Source organism: Chiloscyllium plagiosum, unplaced genomic scaffold, assembly GCF_037043375.1.
Source record: "Chiloscyllium plagiosum isolate Xiang-an unplaced genomic scaffold, Cpla_swu_hap1 HiC_scaffold_46, whole genome shotgun sequence".
Taxonomy (NCBI): Eukaryota; Metazoa; Chordata; class Chondrichthyes; order Orectolobiformes; family Hemiscylliidae; genus Chiloscyllium; species Chiloscyllium plagiosum.
This window is the reverse complement of record NW_028270184.1, coordinates 44559883-44586690: the sequence shown is the minus strand read 5'-3', so window position 1 is coordinate 44586690 and position 26808 is coordinate 44559883. Positions and strand designations below refer to the sequence as shown.

The 26808-nt window shown below is 43.6% G+C and overlaps 1 protein-coding gene across 1 annotated transcript in view; it reads right to left on the bottom strand.

Moving 5' to 3' along the window:
- Positions 1–3096: 3096 nt before the first annotated feature.
- Positions 3097–26808, bottom strand: part of LOC148136333 (putative G protein-coupled receptor 139) — a 77745-nt gene continuing 54033 nt past the window's right edge. The window contains exon 2 of the mRNA XM_087983780.1: positions 3097–3986. Within this exon, the coding sequence (XP_087839906.1) occupies positions 3097–3986 (890 nt within the window). The remainder of the gene's footprint in view (positions 3987–26808) is intronic.

Genomic DNA, 26808 nt, shown 5'->3' with positions numbered 1-26808 from the left:
AACATCACACACACTCCCCTGCTCCGACTCCAACAGTCATGGTCACTGCCCCGCTCACTCCCCCTTGATCATGCACACTCCTCCACTAATTACTCCACCATCATGCTTATTCTCTGGAACCCTCACTCACCTTCACGCAATCTACTCTGCTCACTTTCCCCAGTACACTCATTCGCCCATTCACTTTCACACCATCAATCCAAATACCCCTCATGCTCCCCTGCCAACAGCCTTACTCCCGCACTATCACGCACACTCCCCTGCACACTCTCCTCCATCACACTCACTCTCTGGCCCACGGCCCCAATATCACCATTTCTCCCACACAAACATCTCCAAAATCAGGTTCACTTCCCTGCACACTTTCACACTGTTTTTCACATCCATACACACCACTACCATCATTCTCAATCACCGCACATTCCCCAATGTCCCGCTGACTCCCCCTCATACTACCCCTCCGTCATGCCACTAGTATCACACTCCCCTACCGTCACACTCACCCTCTCTTGATATACCCCTCCCAGAAACTCACACATCTGCACACACACTCTCATTCACACTCATTGCCCTTCACTCACCCCACTGTCAAGCTCATGCTGCTGCACTCTTCGCCATCGTCACGCTCACCCTCCGTGCACACAACCGCCCATCAGGATTACTCCCCTGTACACTTGCACACCCTCATACCAACTCGCTGCTCACTCCCCCGGCGTCAATCTCACTACATGCCGGCTCCATTATCACCATACCGACTCTCTCCGCAAACTAACTCACTGGCACGCTCACTCCACGCACACAACTCAACAGTCACACAAACTTCCTCACAGAGTCCCCCACTGTTGCCCACACTCCCCTGCACAAGCCCCCACTATCATCCTCACTCCACGAAAAACACCTCAATAACATGGCAACTGCCTCACATGCTCCCATTCCATCAAATACACTCCCATGTACACTCTCCCGTCGTCATTCTCACTCCACACTCTACTACAGCGTCGTGCACAGTCCCCCGCACACTCCTCCACCGTCAAGCTCACATCATGGCACACTCTATCATCATGCTGACTGTCCTAAGCAATCCTCCACCATCTCGCTCACTCACTCGCACATACTTCTACCATCCTGCTGTCAGCACTGCCGTATTTACTCCTTTCTTCACTCCCAGACCGTCAGAATCACTCCCCGCACAGTCACCCACCTTGATGCTCACTCCCTTGCACTTTCGCTGAATGTCACTGTCTCACTCCCCCACTGTCGACTAACTAACCTGCACAGACTCCCACTGTCACGCCCACACCACTGCACACTCACCCACCATTACACCAACATTATTTGTACAGTACATCACCATTTCTCCACACACATCTCCACTCATCCGCAGACTACCCTCCGTCTCATCATTCCAGTGCACAATCCCTCACCATTTTGCGAACTAACTCGCACACTCTCCCTCTATCATACTCAGTTCTCCCCTCACTCCCACAAATATAGACATACTTCCACTGTCAATCCTCCACCATCACACTCACCGCTCTGCGAATCTCACACCACCGCTCACTTTCCCACCATTATGCTCACTGTCCCGCATAATCACCCACATTCAGCACACTTCCGCACTTTCTCCCACACCGTTACACTCATTCTCCCTTCACATCCTCAACATCATGCAAATGCACCCACACAATCCCCCATCATCATGCTCACTTCCCCGCACACTCCAACACTGTTACAATCACTCCTCTCTCATTTCCCTAAGATCACACACACTCCCCGCTCACTTCCGACCATCCCGCTCACTCCTCTGCACAATCCCTCACTGTGATGCTCATCCCCAACACTCTCTGCCACTGTCTAGCTCACTCTCCCACCATCATGCTGACTCTTCCACAAACTACAGCACAGTCTCTCTCCTTGGACACTCTTCCACCCTCAGGCTCACTTTCCCACAAACGCTGCCACTTCGTGCTAACTCTACTGCACACACCTTTACCGTCTTACCCACTCGGCCTCTCACTCACCCAACGTTACTCTCACTTCCAACACTACTACTCCACCATCACACGCACCAACCTGCTCACTGCGCCTCCGTCAAGCTCACTTCCTCTCACACTCACTACCCTGAAAACGGGCCTGTAAACCCGTCCTTAGTGAATCCGCTATTAATGACCTTCGATCTCATCCCCACACAATGCCCTATTGTCCCAACCCCAATGTTTTACCCTGGCCACAGCCTATGGTGCCATTCAGACATTTACCCCAAGTAACGTTCAGTGTCCTCACACCCACTGTGTCCCCTGTGATTGGCATTGTCCCCATCCCCAGACTTTTACCCAAGCAACGGACTGATCCTCCAAAACACTCCCTTTGTTGCACTATCAACGACCAATGATCCAGAGCGCCATCAATCTCTGTCTCTGTTTCATTGCAATGGAAGGTGTGGGAGTTTTCGAAGAAGGGGGGTTGAAAAGAGGGATATTGGGAGATAGAGAGTGCAAATCCGAGAGAGACGGTGAACGAGAATGGCGAAGGAAGCAGTGAAATTGAGTGTGTTAACGGAAATAGAAGAGAGAGAGAGACAGAAAGACATAGGGGCAGTGTGAGCGTTGGAAGGAGATATGGATAGAAAGCAACAAAGCGAGTGTGTTAAATTCTGCCGAAGGCCAGATCGAACTGAGTGAGCCAGAGATAAAGTAAGGATAGAGTGACTTAAATCTATTACCTGAGTTCGGACCCAGTACCCTTTCATTCCCTAAATTCCAGGACCTGGGGGTGAGTCAGTCTCTCTCCAGCTCAGCTTCTTCAATACAAGCAGAAATAACAATGTCGTTCACTCTGCTACTTGGAACTTTCCATTTAACAAGTTTATTGTTTATAAATTGAAGGTGATCAATACAGATACTGGGATGCTGCTTTTAGCACTGACCCCTGAGTTGTGAGAAGCTTTGAAATGTGACTCTATAACTCCCTTTGGGGTAAGATTTCACAAAACAGCACGATCCCCAATCGGTTACCACAGTGACGGGCTGTTTCATTGCTGAAACAATGAACTCAATCGAGAAAGGCCTTAATGCATTGATTATTTTTGAATCTAACTTATTTTTGAATTTGGACAAAGGGGTATTTCAATACAGTCTTTAGCTGCTTTCTGAATTTTTTCTGGGTGACAGCATAAATCACGGTGTTTGTGCAGCAACTGAGGAGCTGCAGTATGAAGCCCAATTCCTGCACAAAGGTATGTAGAAATATAGACTTAAACCCAATATGATCCATCCGATGCCATATGGAATACACCATTAACGTTGACCACAACAGGATGAAATTGGCCGAGATCACAAACAGTAAAATGACAGATTTTTGCCGATTTCTCATTTCTGAATCACAATGAGCGTTCGCATTATTGTGAGTTCGGAGTCGCCTGCGGGCTCTGCTGGTCACCAAAATGTGTCTGACGGTGAAAACATTGAGCAGCAATATCAGAAGAAATGGGATAGCTGGGGTTACAATGTGGTGGAGGAACTCGATTGCGATCCAGACTCGGGAGTAACGGACATCTTTTATTACATCACAAAACCAGGGGGCGTTCTCCAGCCAATACTTAGCTGTGAACATAAAATACCAGAAAATGTTCTTCAAACAGCTCAGTACAGTCACTGTTCCGAGTGCCACAGCCGCCGTTTTTTCACTGCAATATTTAGTTTTCAGCTTCTGGCAACAAATAGCTATAAATCGATCAAAGGTGAAACTGACGGTGAACCAAACAGAACAGTCAATGGCTGCATAAAGCAGGACAGCGTGGATATTACACACGGGGATGTAATACATGAAATAAAACTGTTCATAATAAACAACAGGAATGTGTCTCAATATCAAGTCAAGAATAATGACCAGTAGATCTTCCACTGCCATGGCACCCAGGTAACGGTTGACACACGGAGACAATCCACAATCTTTAGAAAGGAGGACATAGATCGTCACTATGTTAACTGTGAGGATGGAAAACAAACAAATTATACATCAGCCTGGAGACACATTATCCGTTGTTTGATGACCCAGTGACATTTTCGAAAATGTCACTGCGTTCAGAAATTTATTAAAATAAATGGACCTGAAACAACAAATTGGAAGTTCTGACTTAATGACAAAATTGTGTCATTAACCGCAAGAAACCTTCACTCCCCAAGCACACGGAGACACATTCATATAAAAAAGATGCTTTCTCGAACATTCCCACATACCTGATCACTCGAGAGTTTAATTACGGAGGGGGAAAAATTTGCCATCTGAAGGATTCTCACCCAGTTCATTAAAGACAACCGCACATTAGACATTTCTGTCTTTTAGACTAAATTGTGATCGATTCTCTGTCGTGTAGATATGTACACGCAGGGAAAATGTATTCACCTCTTTAAATGCCCGAACTGTACCTGCTTTCATTTGCAAAAGGATATCTCCCCTCGGGATCTTTTCTATTGTTCAAATCACTGACGTTCATCAATACTGTCAGTGAAAGAGTATTCCTGGGAATGTCAGTTAGAGGATGTTTTGGAAAATGTTGGTGACAGAGTTTTTCAGAGAATGTCAGTTATTGAATGTTCTGGGAAAATCATTTATAGATTATTTCAGAAAATGTCGGTTGCAGAATGCTCTGTAGAATGTCGGTAATATAATGTTCTGGTGTATGTCAGTTGCAGAATGTTCCGCGGAACGTCGGGTATAAAATGTTCTGGACAATGTCAGTGATAGAATCTTCCAAAGAATGCCTGTTACAAAGTGTTCAGGGGAATGCCAGCTGTGGAATTCTGTGGAATTTCAGATCCAGAAGGTAATAGTGTCATGAAGATCCACATCACAAACGCCTTTCTGCCTATTCAGTTTACTGAGACTCACTCACCTTCACGGTGGGAATCTCTCCCAAAACTCAACAGGCACATTGCTACAAAAGCTAAACGGTGAAGACAATATCTCGATCATTTGATGAAAAATCCTTTTTTACAATCATGCAGACGCCATCCCTTATTCCGAGATCTCCCCCACCTCCTTTAAGTTGTTTGTATAATACTCCAAAATATGAAATGTTTTCGATGTTCGTTTTCCAATAACAGTCATCCTGCAATCAGGTCTCGCTAATGCCATTAAATCATATGAATTTCCCCTCAAAGTATGAAGTGGATTACTTGATCTATTTTAAGGATACAACACAAATTTTGATATACGACCTTTCGTTCAGCTTTTTAACCCAATAGTCCCTGCTTCATTGTTCCCTTTATTCCTCATAATGACCAATCAGTAAAAAGGATGAAATTCTCATACTCACAGAATCAATACTGATAGGCAGTGTTTCATGAATCTCCATCACGATCCCTGGGCAGAAGCTGTACCACTGATAGGGCAGACCCACCACTGGGTGTACCGTGGTCCGCATTCAGGGTCTCAGTTATCTTGGATTTGCTGAAAATTGATTCCAGAACTCGAGAAATCTCATGGTAGCAGTTCTCGGAAATATCCTGAGGATGGACATCCATTGTCCTCCACACCAGCTTTTGTTGACCAATATGTCACTGTTGATGTTTAAAATAAATCAGAAGAAGCGCTGATTGTGGCAATGACACAGAGCGTACTGTGGGTCTGGGACTTCAATGTTGATCACCAAGAGTGTCTCCAAAATCTCACCAATGATTGAGTAGAGCAAGGACTTAAACACATAGCAGCCAGAGTGTGGGAACTGATGGATGAGCCAACAAGAGGAAAACATTCTCACCAAACTACTTTTCACAAATTGATCTGACCAAAACAATATCTGTAGGAGCAGCCAACACATAGACCTGGCGCTGTGAATTTCTCAGCCTCATATTGAAGATACCGCCTACTCTGTTATCTTGCCAAGTTGGACATACCTCCAAAGGACCGAGCAACTGGACACTCGGCATTCATGAGGCACTGTGGGCTACCAGCTGCAAAATCAATGTCCTTGTCTCCATAATAAAGTCAGAGGTGGGCTGTTTCAAAACGTTGGTTTCAAAACGTTCGGCACCACTCACAACTACACCTACACTGAAGCAGACCATTCAGCCAAACCAAGAGTTTTAAACAGCAACAGAATAATGCCATTCAGCCATTCGAGGCTGTTACTCAGCAATTCGAGCAGATTATTTAACCCCTCATGTCTGTCACATAGGGAATGTAAAGAAACATTTAGACTTTCAAAGCTGTACATAGGAGGGTTAGTTACAGAATCGCAAGACACGATTAAATGGACAATTTACTCTCCATGAGTTTAACGCACATTAACAACTACAGTGACGCAGTGATCAGTGCTGGGTCCACATCCAAACTTTCACAATGATTTTGATAAATGGAAGAAATGCGTTCTAATTAAATACATCAGAGACGCTCCGATAACCAGGAAACGGAGTTGTCAGCAGGACGTGGAGAGTCAGTAATTCGATAAGCAATAGCAATTTTGCAGATGGAATATAACGTAGTTCATTGTGAACCTGTGATTTTTTCAGGAAAAATAAAAGAGTGAATATTTTCTAACGGAAAAATCTACGGGACTTTATAACAGAGTGTTTACTGGAAGGTTAACTCTGACGCGTTCGGGCACCAGATGTGTTGTTCCATCTGCCTGATGATCACTTTCCTTAATGTTCCCACTGGCATAATTGCTGTCAGTGCACACAGGATATTTCATGTAGTTAGTTGGTGGTGGGGAAATGTGAGGGGCAGTGTGTATTGGACCGTTTATCAAGGCCGTTATCCGAAATGCCATTCTTCCTTTTGTCGTGGAGACCCGAAGACGATGGCACAGTGGGTATTTACCAACGTGATGTACTGTGCATGGTCACACTGTAACGTCAATGGAGGGAGACGGGTGCTCCAATCACAAGAATAAAATAGACATTTCCGTATTAGCAGAAATGGATTGCCTTATCACATTCTCAGTTCGCCGCACAGGACCAACCCAAACACCATAAACCCAAAGAAGGTATCTACTCAGCCAGAAGCACTGTGTAGACCATGCTCTGTTCTGTCCAATTAAGCAACCTGCTCAGAGGCGAACACTGTATTGACCACACAATTTGCAATGATCTATAAACCCGGCCGAGATATCTGTCCAGTATGGGAGCTGTGCAGACCGCAGCACTAGAGTCTTTTTCCATACCTTACTGAGTGGAGCACTATACAAAGGATTGAGATGGATTTCGTTTCAATTTTTCTTACTTTTAATGGGTTTTGATGTGCTCTTCAAAATTATAATGAGAATGAGTTCTAAATATTTACCGGATTGATGCACATCCCCTACACATTCCTGAAGTTTATGAGCAACTTAGCATGACGAATTGACCTGCACTGCACATCTTGAATTTCGGGAGAAACTGGGGCACCTCGAGGACGGCCACACAGACATGGGGAGAATGCGCAAACACCACACGGACAATCGCCCGAGGGTGTAATCAAAACGGGTTCCTCAGCGCTGTGAGACAGCAATGCCAAGAAGTGAAGTTCAGCGCTGCCTAAACCTTAGACGTAACATGGTGCAATAACTGAGGACATCAGAAACGTTTCACTACACTCATCAGATTGCACAGGCAACCAAACTAATTTAATTCAAATGTGAGACAGTTACTGTGTTTGATGCCTTTTCCAAACAAAGCTGCTGTTTGGAATGGAGCGGCCATCAGAGCCTGGTTTAACATGCCATTAAACAGGAGTGCGTGAGACAGACTGAGAGGGGAAAAGAGTGAAATGGGGCATTTTTATTCCCGTTTCAATGAATTCACTCTCAAAACGACAGAATTCCGAATGCTCAGAGATACAGATGCAAATTAATACAATAAAAACACACACACAAAGACAGAGGAAAACACAAAAACAAATGCATACTAACACAACAAATACTTAGTCACATGCAAACATTCACACGCTCAAGCCAATAACCTAATTAAATATGACCATGGATCATCTGAAGTAGACCTCTACGTTGTTCCCTCTTGGGAGGACGACAGGGCAGATGGCTGAGCTGTGAGAGGGAGAGAACTATCGGACCAGTGACCGTAATTGTATTAGTTTGAGAACACTTCTGGAAACGAATAGGCCAGGTGGACAACTAAACGTTATACCTTGGTACAAGGATAATTAGGACAGTATTAAGCAGGAACTTTCAAAAGGTGATTGGAGAAAGCTGTTTCCGGGTAAATGAGTGGCTGATATGTAACATTCTTTCAAAAGTGAGACAACGAGCATTCACGGACAACTTGTTCCTCTTAGTATGAAGGGTAATGCTCGCAGAAGTGGTTTCCAGTACGTGACGGGGGATATTGCCGTTCTGGTCAAGAAAACAATGTAGAATTTGCTTGTTAGGTCTCGGCAAGTGGGATCAAGTGAATCAATTGAAGAGCAGACGGAATGTAGGAGTACACTCAAGAGGAAAATCAGGAGAGCAAAAAGGGTGTGACAATGCTGCCCTTTTAACAAGATAAAAGACTTCTTGGCTTTTTATCAGTGTCGTAAATGAGACACAATCCGAAAAACCTGGGCATGGAAGTTTTTCTTAATGGAACTTTGATTGTAGTTAACTGATAACCTTTCAGGTTGAAGTCATTCAAGCTTTTTCAAAAAGAAACTTGCAATTTGAAAGGGGCGTGGTCACTTCTCGCAGCTCAGGTTACTCTGGTTTGGTTTATTGTGATTTGGAACATAAGAACATAACAGAACATGAGAACTAGGTGCAGGAGTATGCTGCCCAGGCCTTCATGCCTAATCTTTCATTCAACAATATAATGGCTGACCTTTTTCTTGGACTCAGGCCCACATACTCGCACTCTCGGCGAAGCCCTTAATTATTTTATTTTTCATAAATACGTTTACCTTAGCTTGAAAAACGTTGACTGAATTAGCGTCAACTAGACGTCAAGGGCACCCAGGTAGCTGCATGATAGCATGCTACACCTTCATTTCCCATTCAAGTGACATTCTTTTTTTACTGATTTTCCTACAATAATGTATGACCACTGGCTTATTAACGTTGTATTACATCTGTCAGATCTCTATCCACTCACTCAATGTATCTACGTTCCTCTGCAAAGTTTAGATTAGATTAGATTAGATTACTTACTATGATGGACGGCATAGCCAAATATGCAGAGGACTGGGAGACTCATGTTTCCATATCAATTTATTTCATGTTTCTTGACAGGTCTATATGTTGACCTTGGTTGGATTTGCACACTGTCGTCCTTTCCTGTTACAGTTGGTGTGACTGTGACACGTGCATTACAGCCGAAATCTGTTTCTTTAAGATTCAAAGAGAAAAAAAGACATTGTTCTGAATATCCTGTAAATCTCAGTAAACCCACTTTGTTTGAAAAGACCTTTTAGAGGCAACTGCGCTTCATGAAATAATAATATTCTATTTTTGATGATGGAACACTCTGTGTCCTTCATTGAACAAGTTTGTCTCCCCCCTCCATAATCTTTCAATGCAAATCACAGAATTATCACAGCAAAAGTGGAGGAAACTCAACTCATTGTCTCTTCCAGCTTAGAATGAACTGTATCTCTACTGTTATTCTGTATTGTCCCCACAGACCTTCTTATTTTGTTATTAGTGCCTGCTTTTAATTGTAAGTATCCTACCATATATGAACAATACGATCAATCTCAAACAAAAACAGGAATTGGAAGGAAAGCTCGGCAGGCCTGGCAGTATCTGTGAAGAGAAATCAAAGTTAATGTTTCAGTTCCTTTGATCCTACTCAATCTCTATACTCGATTAAGTAATGTGCATACAAGTATTAGTTCACTTTATCACATTTAAAATTATCCTGTTTAGTTCACACTCGGCATTGCATCTCCTTCTTGTGCATTATATTTAATTCTCTCTGTCAGAAAGAGCGATGATGACTGGGAAATATCATTGTACTGTATGCCGTCTCCACAACCATTTCCCCCATTCCGCCCTATCTCCCAGCCAATGTCATATTCATTCGAATCTGACTCATTAATTCATAAGTCTTAATGAATAAGTTCATTGTGCTTATCACGTTTGATTTTGGACTGAGGCCAAAATGTGTAAAAGTACTGCTTTACACCTAATAAAACTGCATTCGGATGTTTGGTAATTTATATTTTTAAAAAATACCGAATCATATTCTGTGTGGAAGTTCCAACTTTGCCTTATTGGAGTAGTGAGAGGAACATTCAGAGATGTCCACACTTTCTGCCTATGTTCAGGGCAACTGTGTCCAGTGACAGTCTGTTGGCTGGTGTTTGTTGCCGTGGAGGAGAGACCCACACAGTAGAAACATCCTGATTGTGTTTCTTTTGTTGTTTGGATGGATTTGGGGAGAGATGGTACAGCATTGCAAACGTACAACAGAGCAGAGTCATCAAGACCACGGAAAAAAAAAATCATTCTCCCTCACAACTGACTTCAGGAGAGAAATTGGTGATGGGAGATGTGACCAATAGCTGGCGATGTCAATTTTCTGTCCAGTTCAGTAAAATTGTGAACTGAATGTGCTGTATTGAAAGCTGGAGCTGTTTTCTCAGTGACTGTGATTGATGTCAGTCTCTATGCATTGTAATTGTGTCACTGGAGGGTTTCCCGCTCCTATTAGTCAGGGGTTCAGTCAGTGCTTTATCCCGCTGTAGTAGCAGGTGCAACAGCTCCGACAGTAACAGAGATCAGCACCTGCATAGACATGGAGAGGACCAATCTGAATCTGAGAATAATGGACTTGAACATTACAACAATGGAGAGGAGGTTTTCCTTGAGCCTTATCATAATTTCAACCATTGGGAACTTCTACCATATCGATATCAGCAGTGCTGATGATTATTCTGGGCGGGGTGGAGGGTGTGTTACTGACCTGAAATTATATTTTTTAAAAAGCAAAGAAAAGAACAGAAAGTGCTTTTCAGAACTTAAATTAGTTGGGAAATAGTGTGAATAATGTTGGTGGCAGGGAAGTCAACTTTGCAGGGGAAGAGGACTGAGTTGAATCGATAGAGAAAGAGAGAGATAGAACAAAAAGAGCAAACAAAGAGAATGATGATCAGCTGGCATGGAAATCAAATGTGAGATTCACCTCATTTATTTTTCGCCTTTCCCATCTTCCTGACAAATCATGCCCATGTAAATACAGGTATCACCTGCTTTTCAAAAGTTCGCTTTTCGCCACTTCCCTTTCCAAATGACCTACATTAGGACCTGGTTTCGCTAATCAAAAGAAATCCAAAAAGGATTTTCACTTTTACAAAGAAAGATGATTTTTTTCCGATGCAAATTAATACTTCTTCACTTTACACCATATCAGCTTACGAAAGGAACACTGTAATTTCAGATAGCGAGGGAAACCAGTAAATGTCTAAGAGCATGCTTAAAGCTTTTTGATCTCCCTGTCTGTCTTCCCTGAGTGTGGTCATCTTCTTATATTCCTTAATGGTATACGGGTATCACTGGCTGGGCCAGCATTATGTCACTTTTCTAGCTGCTCTTGAGAAGACCGTGAGTCACTGCAGTCCACGTGTTTGATATGATTTGATTTGATATATTTTAGTCAAATGTACAATGGAAAGCTTTGTTGTGTGATTAGGGCAGGAACATGATAGTAAACAAGAAAATACAACTCATGGGGTACTTCAACAGAGTGAGGCATATAAGGCTAAAGCTGCACAGGAGATGTGCAAAGCAAGATCGCTATTAGCAAGACTAGTATTATTTGAAAAGTTAGAGATGTCAATTCGTCAGTCTAATTACGGTAGGGAAGAAGGTGTTCCTGAGTATGCTGGTCCATGTTTTCAAGCCTCTCTATCTTCTCCCTTTTGGAAAAGGTTGTAAGAGACCATTACCAGTTTCGGAGAGATCTTTTCTTGTTATCAGCCTTTCGGCGACAATTAGAAGTGTAAATGGACGGAAGGTTGTCTTCAGTGATGGAGAAAGTGAGGTCTGCAGATGCTGGAGATCAGAGCTGAAAATGTGTTGCTGGAGAAGCGCAGCAGGTCAGGCAGCATCCAGGGAACAGGATAATCGACGTTTCGGGCTTATGCCCGAAACGTCGATTCTACTGTTCCCCGGATGCTGCCTGACCTGCTGCGCTTCTCCAGCAACACATTCTCAGCGCTGTCTTCAGTGATGGTCTAGGCTGCGACACAACCGTCTGTAGTTTCTTATGGCCCTGGGCACAGCAGTTACCATGTCACGCGAATAGAATGCTTTCAGTTGCCAGTATACAGAGCACTGGGAGACGGGCAGTTCCAAAATAGTTAGATGTAACAATTGGCTGTTAATTGGATACCCAAGTTCTGGTTGCTGTTTTGACAACAATTGAAAGTTCACCCGTAAATGTAAACTATATCCATGATAGCAAAACCCAGTTGAGTTAATTGTGTTGGCAACATCGAACCAATCAGCCATCACCTGCTTCAATTTTATAGAGACGCCACATCATCACAACGAGTGAAATAGAGACAGACACAAAGAGAAGGAGAGAGAGAACACCGTGCGAGAAACAGATGGAGAATCAGTCAAAGAGAGAAAGGAAACAAAACAAGGAAACAAAACAAGGGAACAAACAGTCACGTGAACAGCGAGAAGGGGAGAGAGTAAATTCAGTGAAAGAAACAGAAGACAAAGAAAAGGATAACACATGGAAACAGAGTGAGAGAAACAGTGAGACACAAAGGACACAGGGAGCTGGGAGTGGAGTCACAGGGAGCTGGGGGTGAGCAATGAGAGGTGCTGGGGATGAGGACCGGAGAGAGCTGGGAATGAGTACTGGAGGGAACTAGAGGGACGCAGATGAGGATTTATTGTCACCTGTCCGACGGTGTACAGGCAGATCATAGTAAGCAAGGATTTACAGAACAATGGCTGTAAAACATGTCTGAGAGGCCTATAGGTTACGCTGCACAAGGCGTGCGCTCGGCGAGATCAACTTGAACAAGATCAGCATTATTTGAAATTAGAGAGCCCATCCATCAGTCTCATAACAGACTGGAAGAACCTGTTCCTGAGCCGGCTGCTCCGTGTTTTCAATCATCTGTATCTTCTAGGCTGATGGAAGAGGTTGTAAGAGATCGGTACTGGGTTGTGATGTGTCTTTGATAATGTTAGAACAAAGAACAAAGAGCGTTCCAACACAGCAGCAGCCTTTCGGCGTTTCAACCCTGCACTGATCCATTTCCTCTACCTAAACCAGTCGCCTATTCTCTTAGGGTCTGTATCCCTTTGTTCTCTGCCCATTAATATATCTTTCCAGAAACAGCTCAAATGGATCATCACTGGTCACAGTTCTCCATTTTGAGATACTCACTTCCCCTAGTACTCTCTTCCTCCTCTTGCCTAGCCAGTTCTTTATATATGTAGCGAGCACACCTTGAACCCCATGCGACTTCACTTTCTCCATAAACCGGCCATGGCAAAAGTTATCGAATGCATTCCTGAAGTCCATTTACATGACACCAACAGTTCTTTCCTCATCAATCAACTTTGTCACTACCTCAAAGCATTCTACTCAGTTGGTAAGACATAACCTTCCCTGCACAAAACCATGTTGTCTATCACTGATAAGACCATTTTCATCCAAATGAGAATGGATCCTATTCCTCAGTATCTTCTCCAGCAGCTTTTCTACCACTGACGTCAGGCTCACTGGTCTATATTTAACTGGATTATTCCTGCTACCCTTCTTGAACACGGGGATTAACAATTCTCCAGTCCTCGGGACCTCAGCCATGTTTAAGGATGCTAAAAAAGATATCTGTCAAGACACCAGCAACTTCCTCACTCCCTTCCCTCAGTAATCTGGGATAGATGTTAACAAACTTTCTGCAGCAATGAGCCGTGTAAATTGAGTCAATGGTTGAGAGGTTGGGGTCCATCATAGCCTGGGCTGTGCACTCAACCCACTTTAGTTTCTTACGGTCCTGAGTACTGCAGTTGCCACAACAGGCCGTTATGCACCCGGACACTACTCTCTCAATGGTGCATTTATAGAAGTAGTGCATGCTGAATTTCTTGAGCCACCTGAGGAAGGAGAGGCATTGTTGAAGCCTCTTGACTGTCATACCTATGTGGGAACTCCAGGGTAGGTTGTCAGTTATCATCATGCCGAGCAACCTGATGCTCTGCATTCCCCCAACCGTTGGTGTAGATGGGGGCGTGTTCCTCTCCTTTCTTTCTGAAGTCAATGATCAGTCCTTTACTTTTACGGAATTTGAGAGAGGTCATTATCATTGCACCATGCCACCAAGCACGCTATCTCCTGCCCCCTATCTCCTTTCTGTATTCAGACTCACCGTTGTTTGGTATCCCTCCTGCTTTGGTGATGTCTTCAGCGAACTTGCAGCTGGCTTTGTTTGGAATTTGGCAACACAGCCGTTTGTGTACAGGGAGTACAGACAGGGGCTGAGCACGCATCCTTGGGATATTCATTGTTGAGTGTTATTGTGGCGGAGGTGCAGATGCCAAGCTCCACAGATTGTTGTCTATGTGTCTGAAACCGGGGGATCCAGTTGCAGAGGGTGGAGCGGTGACTAAGGTCACGGAATTTTGAGATCAGTCTGGAAGAGTTAATGATGTTTAAGGTGGATCTGTCGTCAATGAGCAGGAGTCTGGTGTAGGTGTCCTTGTTGTCCAGATGTCCCAGGGATGAGTGCAGGGATCGTCATATGGCATCCGTTCTGAACCTGTTACATCAGTCGGCAAATGATAAGGGATCAGATCAGGCTGGGAGACTGGAGGGGATGTGAGCCATAACCAGCCTTTCAAATCACTTCGTGTTTATTGAGGTTAGAGCCACTGGGCGGTAGTCATGAAGGCATTTTACATGTGCTTTCTCACTTACGAGGATGATGGTGATCTTCTCGAAGCAGGTTGGGACTTCGGCTTGTAAGAGGGAGAAGCTGAAGTTGTATGTGAATACCTCTGCCAGTTGGTCCTCATAGGATCTGAGTACACATCCGGGAACATCGTCCAAGTCAGTCGCTTCCCTTGCCTTGACTCTCAGGAAGACTGATCATGTCTGCAGCGGTGACAGCGGGCACAGATACATCCGAGGCTGTCGGGGCAGGTTTCAACCTGGCAGTCACACAGTCATTCATTATAGATATTATCTCCCCCACCACCCTCCGTTTTCATCAATACACAGTGACATTGTTTGGTGTGAGCACCACACCGTTAGTTTACAGACAGAGTGTCATCAATAGACTAGGATTGTGCGCCATAATGAAGTAAACTCACAACAAAACGGCGCAGGATGTGCTTCGACTGAGAGACAGTGGTGCAGGGAGTGAAGACTTTTTAGGTGTAATTCCTGTCAAGCCACTGCTTCAACCTGAATGGAATCAAGCACCTTGAGTGTTGTGCCTTGTAGATGGTGGACAGTCCTAAGGGAGGCAGGAAATGTATTATACATGGACAAATTGGACAATGGACCTGAGGGCATTTTTGCTATGTTTGCAGATGATGCAGTGATGGTTTGGTGGGCAGATAATATTGAGGAAGTGGGGAGGTTGCAGAAAGACTTGGGCAGTTTCGGACTGTGGGAAAACACGTAGCTGATGGAACACAATATGGAATCCTCTGAGATTATGCACTTTAGTCGGCGGAATAGAGACAGACACTATTTTCGAACAGGATCCATGAAATCTGAAGCACAAAAGGATTTTGAAGCACTCGTCCTCTCTTATGGTTAATGTGCCGGTTCAGTTGGCAGTGACGAAAGCAAATGCAATGTGAGCATTCAGTTCAAGGAAGCAAGAATGCAAGAGAGGAGACATGCTGCTGAGAATGTAATGGGCTATAGTCAGACGGCATTTGGCATGTTGTAAACTGCTTTGGACACTGTCTCTAGGGAAATATCTGCTGGTGTTGGAGGTGATCCATCCTGAGGATGACGGCTTGTCATACGAGCGGCAGTGTGTGTACTTGATGGAACTTAGAAGAATAGTGGGGTGGCGGGAGCGGGGAGCGTCTGATTGAAACTGATCGATTACTGCAAATATTGATACAGTCAGTGTGTAGAAGATATTTCCACTAGTCAGAGAGACAATGACAAACAGTACAGTTTCAAATTGAAGGGGTGGACTGAATGGCCTAAATATATTGCTATATCCCATGCTCTTTAGGTCATAGGGTCTATTAATCAGTGCAGAATTGTAAGTCTCTGACCTGCTCTTGTAACCCTTGTGTTTGTATGCTTTTTTGACTTCACGTTCTGGTCAATGGTAACCCCTGTGATATGGACGGTGTGGGAATTCAGTGTCAGCCAGTAGTCCATTAATCTGTTGAATATAAGCGCCTATCTGTGAGTCTCACCTGGCGGAAGAACATTTTCTCTACGATAATTGTCATTTTCAGTCTGGTATTTTCGAAGGATTGATCCTGTTACGCCAGTTTTAACAAAACAGATGCAATGTATCAAAGCTCTCAGCAACAATAAGTCATCGAATACTAAATACTCTTCTAATAACGGAAAAGTCTAAAATGTTCAATATTAGAAATATTGTTTTCCTGTTCATGTTCAAATGAGAGAAACTGTCCCATCGAGATGATCAATTTGGAACTAATTTTAAAAACTCTGTTTTGGATATGGGAATTTCTGGATAGGCCCAGCATTTCATGCCCGTCCATAGTTGCCCCCTTGAGAAGGTGGTGCTGAGCTATCTTCTCAAACTGCTGCAATCCACCTGCTGTGCGTTGACCCACTTGTGATTAAGGAGGGAATTCCAGGGTTTTGACCGAGCAACAGTGAAGTAATGGCAATACATTTCCAACCAGTACGTTGACTGGTTTGGAAGGGAATTTGAAAGTGTGGTGTTCCCAAAAGTCTACTGCCCTTGTCATTCTAGATGGAAGTGTTTGCGAGATTGCAAGGAGTTGTCTGAGAGTCTGTAGGGAATGTCTGCATGTGTCTAAGAGATAGTGCACACTGCTGCTCCTGAGCGAAAGTGGAGAAGGGAGTGAATGCTTCTGGATGTGATGCAAATCAAATCGGCTTCTTTGTCCTGGGTGGTGTCAAGCTTCTTTAGTGTTGTTGGGGATGCACTCATTCAGGCAAGTGAGGATTATTCCATCCCATTCCTGACTTGTGCCTTGTAGATGGTGGACAGGCTTTGGGTGGTCAGGAGGTGAGTTACTCGCACAGTATTCCTAGCCTCCGATCTGCTCTTATATTTACGTGGCGAGTCCAGTTGAGTTTCTGGTCAATGATAACCCCAGTATATTTAGTTATAATAATGCTGCTGAAATTGTTTCTTATTGGTGATGGTCATTGTCTGGATTTGCGAATGTTAATTTCCACTTGCCAGCCCAATCCTGGATATCGTCCAGATCTTGTTGCATTTGGGCATGAACTACTTATGTGTCTGAGCATTTGTGAATGGGGCTGAACATTGTGCAGTCATTGTCGAATACCCCCACTTCCGAACTTATGATGGAAGGAAGGCCATTGTTGGAGCAAATGAAGATGTTTGGACCTAGGGCATTATCTTAAGGGACTACTGCAGAGATGTTCTGGACCTGAGATGACTTACCTGCAACAACAATAACCATCTTCCTACCTGTCAGGTATGACTCCAACAATGAAGTGTTGGCCTGCGATCCAATTTTAACTTGGGTTCCTTGATGTCACATTTGGCAGAATGCAACCTTGATGTCAAGGGCTGGAATTCAGTTCATTTTTCGTTGCTTGAACCAAGGCTGTGATGAGTTCAGGAGCTGAGTGGCCCTGGCAAAACCCAAACTGGGCGTCACTGAGCAGATTATTGCTGAACAGGTGCTGCTTGATAACACTGTTGATGACACATTCCATTACTTTACTGATGATGGATAATAGACTGATGTGGCGGTATTTGGATGGGCTGACTTTGTCCTGCGTTTGATGTATGGAACATACTTGAGCCGTTTTCCCCATTGCCTGTTTGTAACCGTACTGGAACAGCTTGGCTAGGGGAGTAGGAAGTGCTGGAGTACAAGTCTTCAGCACTATTGTTATCATGTAATCAGGGCCCATAGCCTTTGCAGTACCATGTACCTTCAATTGTTTCTGGATATCAGTTAATCGAATTTGCTGAAGACTGCTATCTGTAATGATGGGGACCACGGGAGGAGGCCGAAATGGATCATCCACTCAAAACTTCTGACTGAATATTTCTGCGAAAGCTTAAGTTTTATCATTTGCCCTGATGTGCTCGGCTCTTCCATCAGTGAGGATAGGGATATTTGTGGAAACATCTACTCCAGTGAGTTGTTTAACTGTCCACCACCATTCACGATCGGATTAGCAAGACTGCAGAGCTTAAATCTGAAGCATTAGTTTTGGGATATCTTAGATCTGTCTGTCCCTTGCTGTTTCTGTTATTTGGCACCCAGGTATATGTGTTTGGAAACCTCAGCAGATTAACATTTTATCTTCATGTATTCCAGTTTCTGCTCCTGGCATGCCCTCCTACACTCTCCATTGAACCAGAGTTGATCTTCTGGCTTGATGGAAATGATTGATTGGGGGATATTCTGGGCCATGACGTTACAGATTGTGCTTGAGTGCAGTTCTGCTGCTATTGATGGTCCACAGTGTCTTATGGATGCTTACTCTTGAGTTGCTAGATCTGTTCGAAGTCTGTTGTATTTAGCATGGTGGTAATGCCACACAAAGCAATAAAGTTAATTCTCAGTGCGACCGTGAGACTTTGTCTCCACAGAGACAGTGTGGTAGTCACTTTTACCGATACTGTCATGATCAGGTGCATCTGTCGTTTGTAGATTGGTAAGGATGAGGTCAGGTATGGTTTTTCTCCTCTCTTTCGTTCCCTCACGACCTTCTGCAGACCCAATCAAGTAGCTTTGTTCGTTAGGACTCGAACAGCGTGATCAGTAATCTGCTGCCAAACTACTCTTGGTTGTCGACTTTGAAATCCCCAGCCAGAATACATTTTGTGCCCTTGCCACAGTCAGTGGTTTAACATGGAGAAGTGCTGATTCAGCTGAGGAAGGACATGACGTGGTAATCAGTAAGATACTTCTTTGTCCATTTTCAATCTGAAGCCATGGGACTTCACTGGGTCCGGAATCAAATTTAGGAACTCCCAGAGCAACTACCTCTCGACTGTATCGCACTGAGCTGCTCCCTCTGCTGGATCGGTCCTGCCTTTGGGACAGGGATGGTGATGGTGGTGTCTGGGTTATATCTGTAAGGTATGATTCTGTGAGTATGACTATGTCAGGCTGCTGTTTGACTAATCTGTAAGGCAGTTGTCCCAATGCTGGTACTAGCCCTCAGATGTTACTAAGGAAGACTGTGCAGTTTCTACAGTGATGTTTCTAATGTTAACTTTTCTGGTGCCAGATGGTCCATCGGTTTCATTTCTTTGACACTTTGTAGCGATTGGTACAACTTACTGACATGCTAGACGAATTCAGAGGGCGATTGAGAGTCAATGATATTGCTTTGGGTCTGGAGTCGCATGTCAGCCAGTCCAGGTGAGGATGCAAGATTCCTTCATTGAAGGATATCAGTGGACCAGATGGATTTTTCTGTCAACCGGAAATGATTTCATTCTCATCAGTAGATTCTTAATTCCAGGGATTAAAAAAAAAATTGAATTGAATTCCCATCATCTGCAGTGGTGGAATTCGAACTCGTGTCCACAGAACAGGAGCTGATTTTCTGGATTGATAATCTAGCGATAATACCATGAGGCCTGCTTGGAACCACATGTTGTACTCAGCTGCCATTTCTTGTGTTGCGCTGCTTTTTCATTATTGCTTACTTTATTTTGGAATCCCATCTTTCATTAAATACTGATTGAGATATATGGTCATGTATGTCCTCCCGAAGCTCGAATTTCATTCAGTATGTTTTGTTTAACCAGACACTTCAAGGCAGCTGCACATCAGAGAAGAACAGGAAGTGATAACAGGTGATTGTGCACCGTACCTTTCACCGGACCAGCATGTCTGCCCAGGCACATATTTATTGTGGGTCAGAGAACCACAGAATTATTAAATCACAGATGGAGACCATTCAGACCATTTTGGGATTACAAGCTCACCAACTGTACAATTGGAGATAGAGAGAGTATGTGGAGATAGATGTGTGAGAGAAATAAACAGAGGAAAATAAAGTGAAGGGGGATAAACTGAAAGAGGATGGAAAGGGGAGTGACTGACTGAGCGGGAGAGGGAGAGATGTTAGATGAAGGTGACGTTAGATAGATCAGAAGACCGCATTAGGATTGATAAGTATGAATAGACAGAAGTTAGAAGTTTTATTTAGAATTTCCTCTGGACTGCAAGCCTTTTGTCTAGGCGCCATACCCTGTGAGCACTATGATGATACTGGCTATCATCCCAGATCATTTATTTCTAATAATGCCACAGAGTTGTTTATTGACAGCTAAACAGAACCCATTAGGCCAATAGATTGGTTCCATGGAGAAAGCAGAGTTTTTAAATAGACTGTGCCAAGCGCAGCAGGAAATGATAACCACCCGATGATACTGTGTGAGAAGCTGGGCCAGAGAATCTTAGTGAGGGGGATCACTGACAGAGGGGAAATCATCATCACAGCTGTGGGTCAAATAATAATTGATAAAGTTTACACATCACATCCATAGTTTTGTAATCCACATTTCAATTTTTATAGCTCAGTTTCAGGAGTGCATTTTAACAACCTTATCTCTTTATACTTTACATATATTGGTATGTACAGAAAATTATTTGTTCCTGTATTTTATATTGCGTAAAAGCATTTCATTCATATTGTCTCTGCTGATTCCTCATTTTAGATGTATCATTGAATCTGTTCTTGATATGAGTTATAAAGAGTATCCTTCCAATGCTGGTGACTGGGGAACAACACTGTCCCTCCTCCCAGTCTAAACAGCCACTGCCCCACTCCTCTCCATTTTCTGTCTTTTCCCCAATGCCACAATCACAATGCAATTGAAGTCCATTAAATGACACTTCATCGCAGTTCCTTAACATCGATAACATCAACAACATGATCCACACCTGCCCTCTCTGATCCTGGAATAATAATCTGATTTGTGTTTGTCACGTACAATTCTCTGTTAACATATCCATGTAATTTGTTTGTTATAACCTACGTTTTCTGAGACACATTTTGCTATCAGATAATGGATGATAGATGTTTTCTCAATGTTTTACTGATTTTGCAATGACTGATCTGTAGTTACAGGATTTATTTCTCCATTTATGAGCAGAGAAGCATGATTATGTGCAGTTAAACCTGTGGCATTACTTCCACATCCAAGGCAGACTGAATGATTACTCACAATCAATATGCCATCTCCAACATTCCTTCCTTCAGTCACACCCACATATCACATCCAGAATGCATAAATGTTCAAAGTTATTTTAAATTTTAATAAAACAGCATTGAATCCGAAGAGAGTTTCTCTCTTCTATCAATAAGGGAATTTTCAGTGTTTTATCCCATAGTATGAGCGGGAGCATGACCAAAAGCAGTATCAGGGATCCGCAGCTCCAGAGAGAGGTGGATGAGAGATAAAGATAAGAATCTGAGAACAATGTACTGGAATGTTCCAACAATGGACAGGAGTTTATCCGATGGTCTTTACTGGCTTTCCCAGCCTTGGATATCATTAACATATGGGATTGAAGATGTACTGATAGTTATTCAAGCTGGTTATTATCCTACTCTTGCTATCGTTGGTGTTCCTGGTAAGTCACTCTGTCTTTCTAGTGAAATGGTCTGAACTGAATTGATGCTCATGATATGTAGATTTTGGAAAGGTGCAAGTCAATGTTTCAGTTCCCATCAAAAATTCCATTCCTCAGAAATTATAACTAGCAAATTATTATTTACAAATTACTCACCAATATGCGAGGATGAAACACACTGTTCTCGACCTCTTTTATTCATTTTCTCCTGCAAAGTTTACATCTCCATGTCCTCCCCACATACCACTCCTGTCCAGAACCACCATTATGACGTTCCAGTCTCATCCTCAGCCTCAATGCAACTCCTGAATAAAACATCCTTTGTGCATTTGTTAAGTCCAGGTACATTTGTTTCAAGTCCCTTCTAACCACGTGTCCATTGCAAAATAATTGCACTTGAGGTGTTTAACGTGTTCTCTGCACAGAATCTGAAAGGTGGGAAGACAGTGTATGGCAGTCACGTCATTGGCTCATAATCTAGAGCCTCAGAATAATAATCTGTTGATATCGGCTTGCCTGATGTCCTTTCGAAAAGGCAGTGGGTCATCCTTCCCTGGTCAGGTATCTGTGTAACTGCAAACCCACAGCAATGTGTTTTATTTTTTACTGTCCATAAACTTAGTTCAAGATCGGCATAACATGCTGGCCTGACCAGGGCTGCACACATCCCGTGAGGGAAGAACAAAAGTGAAGGCAGCTCCCTTCCTTTGCCTATTCCCATAATCCAACAGCTGATTTCCATTCAGGTGGGCAGCCATTCACTGTTTTAGGTGTATTATTTGTGATTGAGTCTCTCCCAAGAGTGATTTCCATCTCGATAGGCAACTCTGTTGTTTACTTTTTTGATGCTGACTTACAGATGTAAGGATGTTTTAAATTCCATATCAGTGGTAGTACATTGTAAATGAATGGTTTGCTGTGTCACACGAAAGAAACGGAGCCATCTAAGTGAGGGAAAGAGGTTACTGGGATCAAACCTGAGAGTGTTGTTGAGGCAGTATTTGGGGTAATGTGGACAGATTTTCTCTCTTATATACGGAGTGATCTCCTTACCACAGAGAGAGTGAAAAGGAGTTTCACCAGATTAATCACTGGTACCATGAGGAGTGAGTGTAGATTGTTCTCTAGAGATGTAAGATAATAAGAGGTGATTGCATTGAACCCTGAGAGGAATGGACAATCACTCCTTATATTCTAACCAGACAATCACGAGGTGATGAATTCTATTAGTGCCGTTTCACTCAGGATGCATGATTCTGGATAGTTCAAGTGCCTGGGAGAGCGTTACGCTTACCCACCCCAGCCCCCACTCCCCACGGTGATTGAGAGAGACAGAGAGGTGAGGTTTTGAAAAAAAACACTTTCATCACATTAGTACAGTTTAGTTGGTGTGTGATCCTGCACTGAATGTCATATTATCCACCAGCCCAACAACAGCCACAATATCTTCATTCTAAAACAGTTAACTGTACCAACGGCTTCTGACCTTCATACAGAACATGATTCCATCTTCTCAGAAATGCAAGGTGCAGCCTTGAGATTTGGACCATAAGACGATAAGACATAGGAGCATAAAGTAGGCCAGTTAGCCCACTGAGTCTCTTCGCCATTTAATCACAGTTGATAGGTTTCTCAAACCTATTCTCCGATCTTATCCCCGTAAGACTTGATCACCGGATAATCAAAAACCTATCTACCTCCGTCTCAAATATACTGAATAACCTTTCCTCACAGCCTTCTGTGGCAATAAATTTTAAATATTCACCATTCTCTGGTTAAAGACGTTTATCCTTATCACTGTTCAAAAAGGTGCTCCCTTTCATCTAAGGCTGTGCCCTCTGATTCTAGTCCAGTGGAAATATCTTATCAACATCCACTCTGTCCAGGTCGTTCAGTATTCTGTATGTTTCCATTACATTCCCTCTCATCCTTCGAAACTTATCAAGTATAGACCCAGAGCCCTCAAACATTCCTCATACGATAAGCTTTCCATTACTTCGACCATTCTCGTGAAAATATTCTGCACATGCTCCAGGGCCGCTACATATCCTTCTTGAGATATGGGGCTCAAGATTTCGCACAATACTCCAAATATGGTCTGACTAGAGCCGTATACAACTTGTTTTACACTCAGGTCCTCTCGTATTAAACGCCATCAATAATAAATGCAATTGCCCTACTGACTACTGCCTCAGCCTGTAAGCTTACCTGGAGAGAACCCTGCACTAGAACTCCCAAGTTCCTTTGGACTTCAGATTTCTGATTTTTTCCCAATTTAGAAAGTAGAGCATGCTTCTATTCTTCGCACGAAAGTGCATGACCTCGTTGGAATGCATCTGCCAATCTCTGCACCTGCCCAAATCCTTCGTCAGCCTTTCTGCCTCCTCAATACGACCTGTCCATCTGCCTGTATTTGTATCGTCTGCAAACTTAGCCAGAGTTCCCTCAGTTCCATCATCCAGAATGTGAACGTAACAAGTGAAAAGATACGCTTCCAACACTGAGCCATGTTGAACACTACTTGTCAGCGGCTGTCATCCTGACGACCATTTTATTCCCACTCTCTGCTTTCTGCCGGATAGACAAGCTTATATTCATGCCACGAACTTGCCTCTAACACCACGGACCCTTATTATACTCAGTAATCTCCTCTTTGACACCTTGTCAAAGTCCTTCATGAAATCCAGGTGGATAATATCCATTGGCTGTGCCTAGTCAAGCCTGTTCATTTACTCTTAAAATAATTCCAACCGATTTGTCAGGCATGACCTTCCCTTGATGAAAACAATAGTGATCTTGCCCTATTTTACCAAAAACTTCGTAATATTCCAAAATCTCATCCTTCAATATGGATTGCGGGATCTTCCCCACGACCGAGGTTCAGCTAGTCATTTTGAATTTTTGTTTTTGTCTTTTTCCTTGCTCCCTTGTTAAAATGGGGTGTCACGTTCGTGGGTTTTCATTGCTCTGGGACCGATCCTTATTCTAATGATTCCTCAAAGATCACCATTGTCGCCCTCACTCCCTCTTCAGCTATCTTCGTTTTCTCTGTGCGATGTAGTGCATCCGGTCCAGGTTATTTAACCACCTGCAGGCCATTCAGTTTTTTTCTAGCACGCTCTCAATGGTGGTGACCATCATACTCAGCCCTGGCCTCTCACTCTCTGCAATGTTAAGGTATTACTCGTATCTTCCACCGTGAACCTAACGCAAAATTCAGTTCGTCGGCCTTTTTCTTTTTCAGCACTACGACCTCTGCAGTATCATTCCCTAACAGTCTGATGCCCACTTTTGCTTCTCTCTTGTACTTTATACATTGAAAGGAACTTTTGCAGTCTTCATTTATATTAGTGGCGAGTTTACCCCCATATTTAATAATCTCCCTCCTTATTTTATTTTGTTTGCCCTCTGTTCTATCTTTGTCAGCTTCCCAATCCTCCGGTTTCCCACTGCCCTTCGCGAACATTATGTGCTTTTGCTTTTGCTTTAACGTTATACCTGACTTTCCTCATCAGCTATGGTTGCCTCATCCTCCCTGTACAAGACTCTTTTTCCTCAGGATAAATCTCTGCTGTATCCTGAATTACTCCAAAAATCTCCTGCCATTGCTGTTGCACTGTCTTTCCTGCTGGGCCCCGCTCCCAGTCAATGCTACCCAGCCCCTTTCTCATGCCTCTGCAATTGCCTTTATTCAGCTGTAATTCTGTTACTTCTGATTTTAACTTCTCCATCTTGAGTAAATGCAATCATATTATGATCACTGCCTCCTATGATTTCCTTCACATTAAGCTCCCCTCATCTAGTCTGCCTGCACAAGCTGCTCCGAAATACCATCTCATAGCCATTCCACAAATTCCTTTCCTGCAAATCACTGAAAACCTGAATTCCCAGTCCACCTGCACAATGAAATCCGAAATGATCGCTGTAACGTTGCCTTCCCTACAGATCTTTCTAGTTCCTGGTATATCTTGCACCCCATCTCCTGACTGCTGTTTGGCGGCATGTGCATAACTCCAACTGCATTTTTTTCACCTTTTTGATTCCTCAATTCTACCGACACAGATTCTACACCATCTGACCTAACTTCATTTCCTTTTATTGATACAACTTCATTTCTTACTAATGAGACTAATCTCGCTCACCGCCCACCTGCCTATCTTTTCGACAGGATGAATATCCTGAAATATTCAACTCTCAATCCTGATCCTCTTGCAGCGATGTAACTGTGATGCCCATCATGTCGTACCTGCCAATTTGTGTATGAGTCACAAGCGTATTTACCTTTTCCTTATACTGCATGCATTCCGATATAACAGTTCAGTCCTGTTTAACCGTCCCTCTCCTCATTGTCATTTGTTTGTCCAGCGGTTGGTACCTACACAGACCCAAGTTCTGCAGCCCAGATGACATATCCCAAACCCAAGCACCATGTAGACAACACAACCTCAGGACTCGCAATCCTGGTCATAGAGAACAGTATCTATGCCTCTAACTATACTATCCCCAATTATCCATCATGAGGCAGCACGGTGACCCTGCAATGCTGCCTCACAGTGCTTGGGACTCGGGTTCAATTCCAATCTCTGGATTCTGTCTGTGTGGAGTTTGTACATTCTTCCCATGTCTGCAATGGGGGCATTAACTCCTTTCTCTCTCCATAATACGTCTCTGTGTTTGCTTCGGATTCCACTATATACAGTATTTTTGCTTTTGTTTGATGGAGAAATGCAGCAAATGTGACAGGAATTTGTAAAAGCAGCCGTGGTTCGCGGTTTCCTCTGGGTGTTTAGGCTTCTTGCCCGGCCACTTGTCTGAGTACAGTATCCCTGGATGCCCATTCCATCTCTTTCAGTCCCTCAGTCCATCGTCAGTCCATGCAGCCTTTCCTTGTGCCACCCCTGGGACTCCCCACACCCTATCGTCTGGCACTGGATACTCCCTTCGCAGGACTGTGCACACAACGACAATGGGCACTTTCTCACCCGCTGGGGATGCTGGGTAAAGACCCTGCCATTGAAAGGAACAGAATAACTACAATCCAATTTAATAACAAAGCAGAGTAAACAGGCTGAATGACATCATCTGCTCGGACATTG